Below are 9,825 nucleotides of genomic sequence, written 5' to 3'. Positions count from 1 at the left end.
AAATACCATTAGCATTAAAACATAATGCGGTTGTCTTTCAAATGCACTAAAGTTGCCAAAAACACATCTAGTACTATAAGTGTAGCAACTGGTTTGATTGCAAAAAATATTGTTAGCTACCACTTACAAAAATAAAACATTACAATCAGATGTGGATCAGATTTATCTTTTAGATTTCAAAGGCACAAGTTTCCTTCTACTAGCTGCTACTTGAATTGGTTTTTCGCCTTCATTCTTCTTCTCCAAATTTACTTCTACCTTGTTGATGGCTTGGTCTTGATTGAGTTCTTCTTCTTCTTCTCCAATTGTAGGTGGCTGACTTATAATTGCAATTTCATCAACATTAACATGTGGATATGATGGTGGAGTTTGAAGTAATTGTGACACCATTGCATCAATATCTATGCTTGCCAACCAACTATCATCATTTAGAAGTGGATCAGCTGCTACTGGAAGTGGATCAGCTCCTAGTTGAAGTGGATGAACTGCTACTAGAAGTGGATCAGCTCCTACTGCAAGGGGATCAACTGTTACTAGTTGTGGTGCAATGTTACTGGTAGTCTTGACCCTTTTCTTTGTATTTGCCTGTATCAAACAATTAAAATTATAGTAAGATATGTAGTACCAATCTCTCCCTAACAGCAAGATTATCAGGGCATTTTCTTTTATTATTGCCTTCTTTCTTGCATTTGGTGCAGTGCATCTTAACAAAGCTTCTTCTTAGATGTATACCATCTTTGGATACCTCATCACCTCCTTTCTTAGATACTTCATCACATCCTCTTTTCCTCAATTTTTTGGGTCTTCTTGGTTTTGCAGTGTACAGAGGTGGAAGTGGGGGCTCTTTATCACTTGAAGGCCACTCATTAGGACCTGCCATGGGCTTTATACTACCTCCATATGACTTCAAGTATGTTTCAACCAAGTAAGATGGGTGTACATTCTCATTCACCGGACCCTTACCATTTTTCATTTATATAGCACTTATGGCATACCTACATGGTATACCACTCAACTCCCAACTCCTACAAGTGCAAGTCATTTTACCCAAATCAACATCATGTTGCTCAAACAACATATTCATTACCCCTCGTGTCTCAAATAAGTTGTCATCACTTTGAATGACTGCATAAGACCCAGCTAATCTTTCATTCAAAGATATTTTCTTAACAATCCTAGGGCATATAGGTAGAGGTCATTTCATTGCTTGTTTCCTACAGTCATACAACCTATACATTATTTTCTTTCTCAATGTTTCAAGGCAACTAATTAGGGGTTGCTCTCTAGCATCCAAAATGACAGCATTATAGCACTCACATATATTATTCAATAAAATATCACAAGGTGCTGAAGTAGTAACATGTGACCTGGACCACTCCGAGGGATGCTTGTCACACAACCACTCATATGCCTTACCATCAATGCTCTTGAATTTCTTCATAGCTGCTCTGAATGAATTAACCGTGGTGGCCCTGGCAGCTTGCCATAATCCATCTTTAATTGCCTTTCCAGTAAAACCAGCTTGTTTCATGTTCCCATGTAGATGGCGTACACAGAACATATGAGTCACTGCGGGCAGAATAGCTTCAAAAGCAGGGATTAAACCCTTTTGCTTATCTACAAAAAAAAAATGATTCTTATAACTGTTGGCAGAATATAACTGAGAAAAAAACTTTGTGAGACTACTGGCAGAATATAAATGGATTGCTGGCAATAGAAACAAATTGATACATGCATACTTGAAATGAAAGTTAATTGGACTTCTTCCTCAGGAGTAATTGATAGATCCGTTCTTAGGTTCTCTAAAAACCAACTCCAAGAATTTTTTGTCTCTCCTTCTACTACTGCATATACTAGGGGAAACACACTGTCATTTCCATCAGCACCAATGGCTAATAGTAATTGTCCCCCATGCAGCCCCTTTAAATGGCACCCATCCACTCCAACTATAGGCCTACAGTACCTATACCCTTGTTTGCAGGCTTCCCAACACATGTAAAATCTTAGAAACCTCTGTTTTCCATCATATAACAGATCACTCAATTTCACAAGGCAAGTGCTACCTGGATTAGTCCTTTGAATCTCCATGCAATAACTCCATAATTTATCAAAACACTCATGTTCCTCACCAAGAATGGCATACCTTGCTTTTTTAAGTGCTCGATATGCTTGCCGTTTTGATATTGCTAATCCATAAGAAGTTGACACCTTTTTTAGAAATTCTGAGGGTGTCCAAGTACTATGTGATGCAACTTCATTCTTCCACCGTTTAGCAATTGTAGTGGAGTTAACCATATAGTTGGTGTTACTCCAACAACACCCATCATGTGTGTCATTTATTGTTGTTATCCTCCAATCCATTTCTGCTGCTTGTTTCCTAAGAGTAATTCTCCAAGGACAATCTACATTGCTACACTCAACAAGTCAACAATGCACCTTATCTTGTCATTTTTCAAAAAAAAAACTAATCCCTTCCCATTAGCAATTGCATAATTATAAACTGCCTCCTTAAAGTCTTCCTTACAACCAAAGGTTAAGCCGAGGCAGAATTTTGGTGAAGCCATCTCACTTTTGCCTTTAAATTTTGGTAACTTGTACTCTTGTTGTTCTTCACTATCACTATCTTTGTCATTGCCTTCATCTAAAAAATTTATTTCTAAATTTTTATCACACTGCACTGGTATAACAGGTGCATCAGCTTCTATCCCACCAAATTCTGCATTTGGATCAACATTTCTCTCAAACTCCATGTCATCTAATAAAGCTTCATCATTTTCAGCATCATATTCCCATTCACAATCACTTCCTGACTCATCTAAATCCCTATCAGTTTGCCCTTCAATTTCACCGCTCACAACCCAAATCTCTATTTTGTTATGTAACTCTATTTCTTTGACTAAATTCCATATTTCAGCATCTGAAAGTAACTCTATCAGCTCATTTGACATATTCGCAAACATCTTCATAGTATCTATTTTGTCATATCCTAACTCCTTAACCTTATCTCTAAGTGTGAATAACCCCCACTCGTTGACATCCATGTTTTTGAAACAACTTATCTCCCATCTTACATAACTAGCATGACGAGTTATATTTATCTTCCCACCATGCTTTAAAGTCAGACTAAAACCATCTTTATCTGCAAAGTAATGGAAATGGCAGAAAATAAGTCACTAAACTGTGCATTAAAGTCAGGCTAAAACCATCTTTATTTGCAAAGTAATGGAAATGGCAAAAAATAAGTCACTAAACTATGCATTTAAAAGTAAACAAACGCAGTATTGGTTTCCCTATTACAAAGGCACCGCAAGTTTCCTAACCCCATTCAAGTGGTCCCATGACACCCCCATACACTTTTTCCTCTCTGTTTTATAAACAATACTCCCTCTGTCCCATTTTACCTGTCTTACTTTCTTTTTTACTTTGTTCCAAAATGTTGTCCTCTTTCCAAAATTGAACATCACCATCATTCTACTTTTCCCAATTTACCCTTATGACTTTTGCTTTCTTTATTGCTTTTATTTCCAAAAGTGAAAAAGTTGGGGGCATAATTGGAAAGCACATCACATTTACTTTAATTTCTTAAAAAACGTGTAAAAAGCAAATGAGACATCCAATTCGGGACGGATGGAGTAACATGTATGTGGTCCCCATTAATAAAGCCAACACAGTACTATATCTCACTTGCATACAATTCTTCACTTGAACCATAACATATATTATTGCTTTTTACTAAAGCCAATACAGTACTAGTATTCACTAACACAAATGCAATAGCTTTTCAATTAAAAAATGTATTCTTGCTTTTTCACTTCACAAAACAACAAAAAATCACAAACAAATGGTCCCTATGCTCCCATTACTGCTTTTCACGAAATAGCAAAAAAATAATAATAATAATAATTAAAATAAAAAAAAAACAAAAAAAAAAAAAACCAATTAATGATCCCTATTCTTCAAGCATACCAATAGGTTCAGATATGCGTAAACCCATAAACACAAATGCATAATATAGTTAAGCGTTAATACCATCAGCTTCTATCCCACCAAAATCAGTACTTCACTTACCTTTTTCATGTCGTTGTGTAGAACCCATCACCTTGAACTGTAAAATTGTTGTATTTCATCTTCTTCTTCGTCCTGTAATTTTGATTTCTTCTTCGTTGTAGTTTTTAAGTTGTCTTCATCGTTTTAGCTTTTAAGGTTAATTTCTTATTTCATCGTGTAATTGAGAATTTTGAAATTTTCTTATTGAATTATTTTAATTGACTTAAAAATACAACTTTGCCCTTGCTTTTCACGTTGCAAACGGATGAAACTAATAGGACTACATTTGGTCACCTTTTGAAACTCAGGAGACCATAGATATTCAGTTTTAAAGTTTAGGACCATAGGTGGCAAAGTCTCAATAGTCGGGGACCTCAAGTCGTATTAACTCTATTATTTAATAACTTTTACTTTTTCAAATAAAATTTTAATTCATGTATGTATTTATTATACTTAAATTACCTTTATCATAAAGAACTTATAATACTTTTTTCACTATAACACAACAAAAATATTTCTAATATTTATTATGTGCATCACGGGTAAAATACTAGTTAATTTATTATATCACGTTAACCCGTTACAAAGTGCTTTTTATCAACACCTCACAATAAGTGAAGCTACCCACCATAGCTAGTGAAGTGAATTAAATCAAAGGCATCTTGCCTGGACTTACTTTCAAAAGCATGGGTCAGACATATCCTATACCGATGTCATGTGATCCTCCACCTACAAAAACAATTCATGATATCAGCGGTCCAAAGCTTGGAGGACCAACAGGTTGAAAAGTAGGTTTGACATGAGCAGCAGCAAGAGGTTTTTGACACTTGTTCTCAGCTACTGCTTGTGTGGAACTACTCATCTTCTCTGCCCGCTGCTCACCTTCATTCAACTCTGATTCCGGTTTCCTCTTCGCTTTCTTTTTAGGCATATCACTGCAACTGCTGGAACTTCCTTTCACTCTCTCAGGCATTGGAACACCAGCATTTGCATTTGCATTTACATTTACTGCTTCAGTATTGGGCACTGGCTTATTTGCTGAAGTTGAAACATGATCTCTTGCATTAACTGCCGACCTCTCTTGGGTGTGCACTGGTTGAGCAAGAATGGGAGTTTCTACTCCACAAGGGACCTCAACCTTAGAACCCGACACCTTGCTCCTTCCAATCTTCTCTCGCTCCTAACCATAAAAGACACCGCAAAACATTTAAAACTATTAAAACCTATTATGAGTTGCATTATGTGTACATTTTATAAAAACTTAAATCCTAGTAAATGCATAATGTATGTATTTTCTGTAAAGCATACAGCATACCTTGCGTTGATTGTACAAAGCCTTCCTCCTATCTTTTGCTCTACATATAGCTCGTTTAATCCCATGGTTGTCTATGATTCCATTTGGCCAATACGTAGCAAGCTAAACAATATATAGCAGCGCATAATATATTGCAACATTAAGCACAAGGGACAAACTCGTACTGTTTCGAATCTGAAGTTGCCATATAAAATTTTGTTTCTCTAAACAACCAAAAATTCTACACAAGGAAGTTTTAATTATCAAGGAACTAAAAATTCATTTAAAAAAGATTTTGGCTCACACCAAAAACACATCCTCTGGTGCAATCCTAGTTAATGTTTCTAGAAAAGCTGTGAACTCCTAAAGACAGTATTTTGTTATATTGTAACCCACCAGACAATAATCAATTGCACCCTACCCTATCAAGTATCAAATAAATGAAATAATCAATGCCAATTGACCCAGAATGTCATCAAAATAAGCAAAAAACACATGTTAGGGGTGAAATAATGAAGCTAACTAGCTAAAGAGAAATTTGAATTATGCCAAGTAGAAGAGAAACCTTGAGCAGTCTACAGTATCCACTCTAATCCAATATATTTGAGAACGGAAAATTAGGTAGCATTTGTTACCCATAAATTGGTTCATAATGGAATCATTTCATTCTGATTTCTTTCTTGCATTTTAGGGTCAAATTAACTTTGAAATGATATCCATTTTAAGATCCATTCATTCCTAGAGCCAAGCAGCCTCCAAGTTTCAAACTATAGTGCAAAGAAGAGGGAACTAGTAGCAGCCTTCTTAATATTTAAGTCTCCAAACTGTTGCAAAAATATTAACAGCAGATAGAGTACAATCTACCTCTGAATACAGCTTTCGGACTTGTGGACCAGCATCTTCTTCCAAACCCTACAATTTAAACAAGTTTGTAAACAACTAAACATATATTTCCAACAAAGCACCTACCTTTTACAATCTTTGTGAACAAAATGCCTTTACCTCAATATAAAGATCATACAGGTCACATATCTTGTCTTCTAGTGCATTATCCATGCGATATCTTTTTTTTATGACATCTTGGAAATCTTCCATAGTTCTATCTTCTTGTTCAATTGTCTGCATATAGATGGAATCAATATTTATCATCAGAATTCACAGAAGGGGCAAAAAAATACAGATTACAGAGGGGTCATAAAGAAAACAAATCGAGAATTCCATTGAATTAAATTTTATAATCACAAGATAACTTCCCTATATTGCTGACCAAAAAGGTTCATATGCTTTCAGGATTATCACAGCAAAAAGACCAAATCCCCCCAAATTATTAAAAAGAAAATGTAATGGGAAGCGAACAAAATAAAACTAGGAGATTAAACACACAAGGGACAAATGTGAAGGAAACCCAACAATAACACGCCTTAGATTTAGCAGGTGGAATTCGAGTCCTAATCATATCTGCAACTTCTGCTTTTATTTGCTGCACCCTATCATCTTTCTCCTGTTTTGCCGACAACCCCATGTTAATCATGGCCTTCAAATTTCTCTGCATCCAAAAACATGTCAGATCAACTGAATGCTCTTTTGGCTCGTTGAAAATAATTGAGTAAAAGAATTTATATTCCATGGAAAAAAATTACTGAGAAGATTGATTCCATTGTTTGGTTGGTGGAAAAGAAATTACTGAGAATACTTATACTATTGTTTAGTTGGGTTTGGAATTGTAAGAAATAAAGAGTATAAAGACCAATATGCCCCTACACAATAATAATGATGATAAAAATAAGAGTTAATTCTAGGAATGATCCCTAGAGTATTGACCTTTAACAATTTTTATCCTTGACTTTTAATTTGACCATAATTGGTCCCTTGACTATTAATTTTGTTCTAGATTTGATCGTCTGATTAAATATTCGTTTAGTACGCATTAAATTTAAAAAGGGAAAGAATGTAAAAGTAAGTCAGCTAAGTTGGGGACTAGCAATGCCATCAAACTCATCCCAAACACCATTGCCCATCTCAACAACAAGCAACTCTGGCATGGCAAAATCATCTCTCCAGAAATTCATACACTGAGTTCATCATTAGTGGGAATGTGAAGAAAAGGTTTACGCATAAGCCAATTTGGACCAAACTGCTAATAAGTCCCTGTCCCAAATTTGAGGTGAATATATCCTTTGTTTAATCACCAAATGCCAAGAAACCGAAGATTCCAAACACTCAATACATCAGAGAATTGATGGCCATTGAGAAACCCAAGACTCCCAAATTTAGCCTTGTCTATCAGAGTTCGGAGAAATGATGGCCATTGAGAAACCCAAGACTCCCCCAAATTTAGCCTTGTCTCTCATCTCTGATTCTAATGGCAACACTATTCCTATCCCTTCAAAGGCATATACAGCCACTTCAAGGCTATAGAGGAACATACTGAAGCCACCAAAGGCCTGCAGAACTAGCCTGTTTTGCATGTACACCATTACCTCCTCAACCAACACAATACCCATAACCATCGCCATTAGAATCAAAGATGACTTACTTTTAGATTTTTACCCTTAAATTTAACACCTACTAAACGAATATTTAACCCAATGATCAAATCTGGAACAAAATAATAGTCAAGGAACCAATTATGGTCAAATTAAAAGTCTATAATCACTGATTCACTGCCACAGTTTCTTTAGTTTCTAAACTGCCTCCTGCTTCTGATGTAGTGATGTTGAGAGGGAGTATTGAGTAGTAGAGAGTCAAAGTAAGGGAATTTAATTTAGGAAAATATGTTAGAAATAATGGAGAGATTGAGGGTGATTTTCAGTATCTCCTATGAATCAGTTTCTTGATTTTCAATTACCAGATTTTAAGGAAAGAACTAAGCTAATTAGTTCTTTCTTTTATTAGGGTAGGTTGTATATATGCTGGTATAATGTTTAATGCAAGAATTTTCAGAATCTCTTCAGTCAATAGTCAAGGGACCATTTCTGAAATTAACTCTAAAAATAATATAGAGTAGTAATTTATAAATTAAAGATTTTTAAATTAAAATATTATAATTATATATTTTATTATAATAATATAATAAATATTGTGGCAATAGTTAAATAAGCATTATTTGACAACTTTCATCTCCAAACTATGCTCAAGACAATAGAGTAATATGAAGGAAGTTTGATCATACTAGGTTGAACTTTGTTCCCAAATGCCATGGAAAAAAAAATACCTAAGATGACCAAAGAAAATATTTTCCTCATATTTGAGTAATTCAAGTTCCTTTGGAAAATATTTTCCATGAACCAAACAAAGCATAATTCAATTTTCCTCCACTTTTAGGAATTCTAGTTCCTTGGAAAATATCTTCCAGCAAACTATACACCCGCTAATATCTGCTCATTCAGCACACTTAGTATATTCTTATCTAAGCATCATCAACAATTTCTCATAGATATTTAAGAAATCAAATTAAGAAAAAAAAAAAGAAGCAGCAACTCAGAACTTCAAAGATAGATATATATATATATATATATATACACACACACACATATGTATTTGCAGGATTCACCACTGATCACCCAGAATCAAAAGTATCATCTCCCACTAATAGAAACAGGAAAAATTATAGGATCTTAGCTGTGCTATGTTAATACTATTTTATTGACAAGGAAAAAGAAGCATGGTAGGAACCAGTGGGTCAACATATTCAGAACAATGTTTAAAATGGAATCCACATAGCCTGTACAAGAGAGGGGGAAAACCTTTAATGTCCGGAGCTGTATCAAGTGGCCAACAATACTCATTAAGCGATTTACTAACTCATCTGAAACTTTTCCATGGCTTGCCTGCTGCAACCATCCAAAAATACAATAATTAACTTCCAATGGGGTCTGAGAAAAAGAAATCAATAAGAGCCAAAAGCTCACAACTCATAAGCATTATATAAAATCAAATCCTGATAGCTTATTACCGCCAGTCTAGCAACTTTCGCCAGCTTATGCTTTATTTCAAGTGGTAACCTCCTTTTGATAGCTTGTGATGAATTATCAGCTTCTTGAACGTCGGTATTAGGTGGCCTTGCTGTAATTTAAGATATTAAGAATGTATTTAACACAAAAGATGATTGGCATAAATAATACTATAGAAGTCATAGACTACAGAATATACATTCTGCAACTATCTTCTCCAAGTCTCTGATGGCCTTCTCTAGCATTGTACCTTTTCGTCTAACACTAGATGCTTCCCTTCTCTGCATGAAAGGAATCCTTTTGTTATCGATAAAAAGTAATATTAGTTGTGTAAGTAAAAAAGAGAAGACCTCTATATGATAACTTACCCCATCAAAACCATCCCTTCACCAACAGTGCAATGGAAAACAAGTTTAGAATAGACAAAGATGATGAAAGAAAAGAGAAAATGTATGACACTACCATATAAACCCGTGATTCTTGGTTGAAAGCCACAAGTTAAATTCCCCACCCCCATTGACGTACCCCCCC

General features: G+C 35.1%; 2 protein-coding genes across 5 annotated transcripts in view; both read right to left on the bottom strand.

Annotated features, from left to right (window-relative positions):
• LOC116019532 lies at positions 1–4,518 on the bottom strand. 2 transcript variants are annotated; one of them, XM_031259788.1, is made up of 3 exons: positions 4,069–4,518; positions 626–1,617; positions 1–585 (listed from the first exon to the last, which is right to left on the bottom strand). In XM_031259788.1, exons 2-3 carry the CDS (start codon positions 971–973, stop codon positions 163–165), a joined length of 771 nt encoding a protein of 256 aa, XP_031115648.1. In that variant the 5' UTR covers positions 974–1,617; positions 4,069–4,518; the 3' UTR covers positions 1–162. The 2 variants fall into 2 exon arrangements, with proteins under 2 accessions (XP_031115648.1, XP_031115649.1); XM_031259789.1 differs by lacking the exons at positions 1–585; positions 626–1,617 and adding an exon at positions 1,714–3,139.
• A 61-nt stretch (positions 4,519–4,579) lies between these two features.
• LOC116019531 (ubinuclein-1-like) overlaps positions 4,580–9,825 on the bottom strand; it is a 14,929-nt gene continuing 9,683 nt past the window's right edge. Inside the window, exons 7-15 of one of the 3 annotated variants that reach the window (XM_031259787.1) lie at positions 9,494–9,575; positions 9,297–9,406; positions 9,088–9,174; positions 6,762–6,887; positions 6,344–6,460; positions 6,206–6,253; positions 5,363–5,464; positions 4,930–5,227; positions 4,580–4,776 (exon numbers count right to left, since the gene is read on the bottom strand). In XM_031259787.1, the coding sequence (XP_031115647.1) occupies positions 4,739–4,776; positions 4,930–5,227; positions 5,363–5,464; positions 6,206–6,253; positions 6,344–6,460; positions 6,762–6,887; positions 9,088–9,174; positions 9,297–9,406; positions 9,494–9,575 (1,008 nt within the window). In that variant the 3' untranslated portion in view covers positions 4,580–4,738. Of the gene's footprint in view, positions 5,228–5,362; positions 5,465–6,205; positions 6,254–6,343; positions 6,461–6,761; positions 6,888–9,087; positions 9,175–9,296; positions 9,407–9,493; positions 9,576–9,825 lie in introns of all 3 variants that reach the window. The other 2 variants (XM_031259785.1, XM_031259786.1) reach the window with 2 other exon arrangements.

Source organism: Ipomoea triloba, chromosome 5, assembly GCF_003576645.1.
Source record: "Ipomoea triloba cultivar NCNSP0323 chromosome 5, ASM357664v1".
NCBI lineage: Eukaryota > Viridiplantae > Streptophyta > Magnoliopsida > Solanales > Convolvulaceae > Ipomoea > Ipomoea triloba.
Note: the sequence above shows the minus strand (reverse complement) of the source record. Positions and strands in the feature narration are given on the sequence as shown.

Coding starts and splice junctions, on each gene's coding strand:
- LOC116019532 (XM_031259788.1), bottom strand. CDS start 973: ATGAAAAATGGTAAGGGTCCGGTGAATGAGAATGTACACCCATCTTAC. Junction 586..625: donor TTGCTGTTAGGGAGAGATTG/GTACTACATATC, acceptor TGTTTGATACAG/GCAAATACAAAGAAAAGGGT.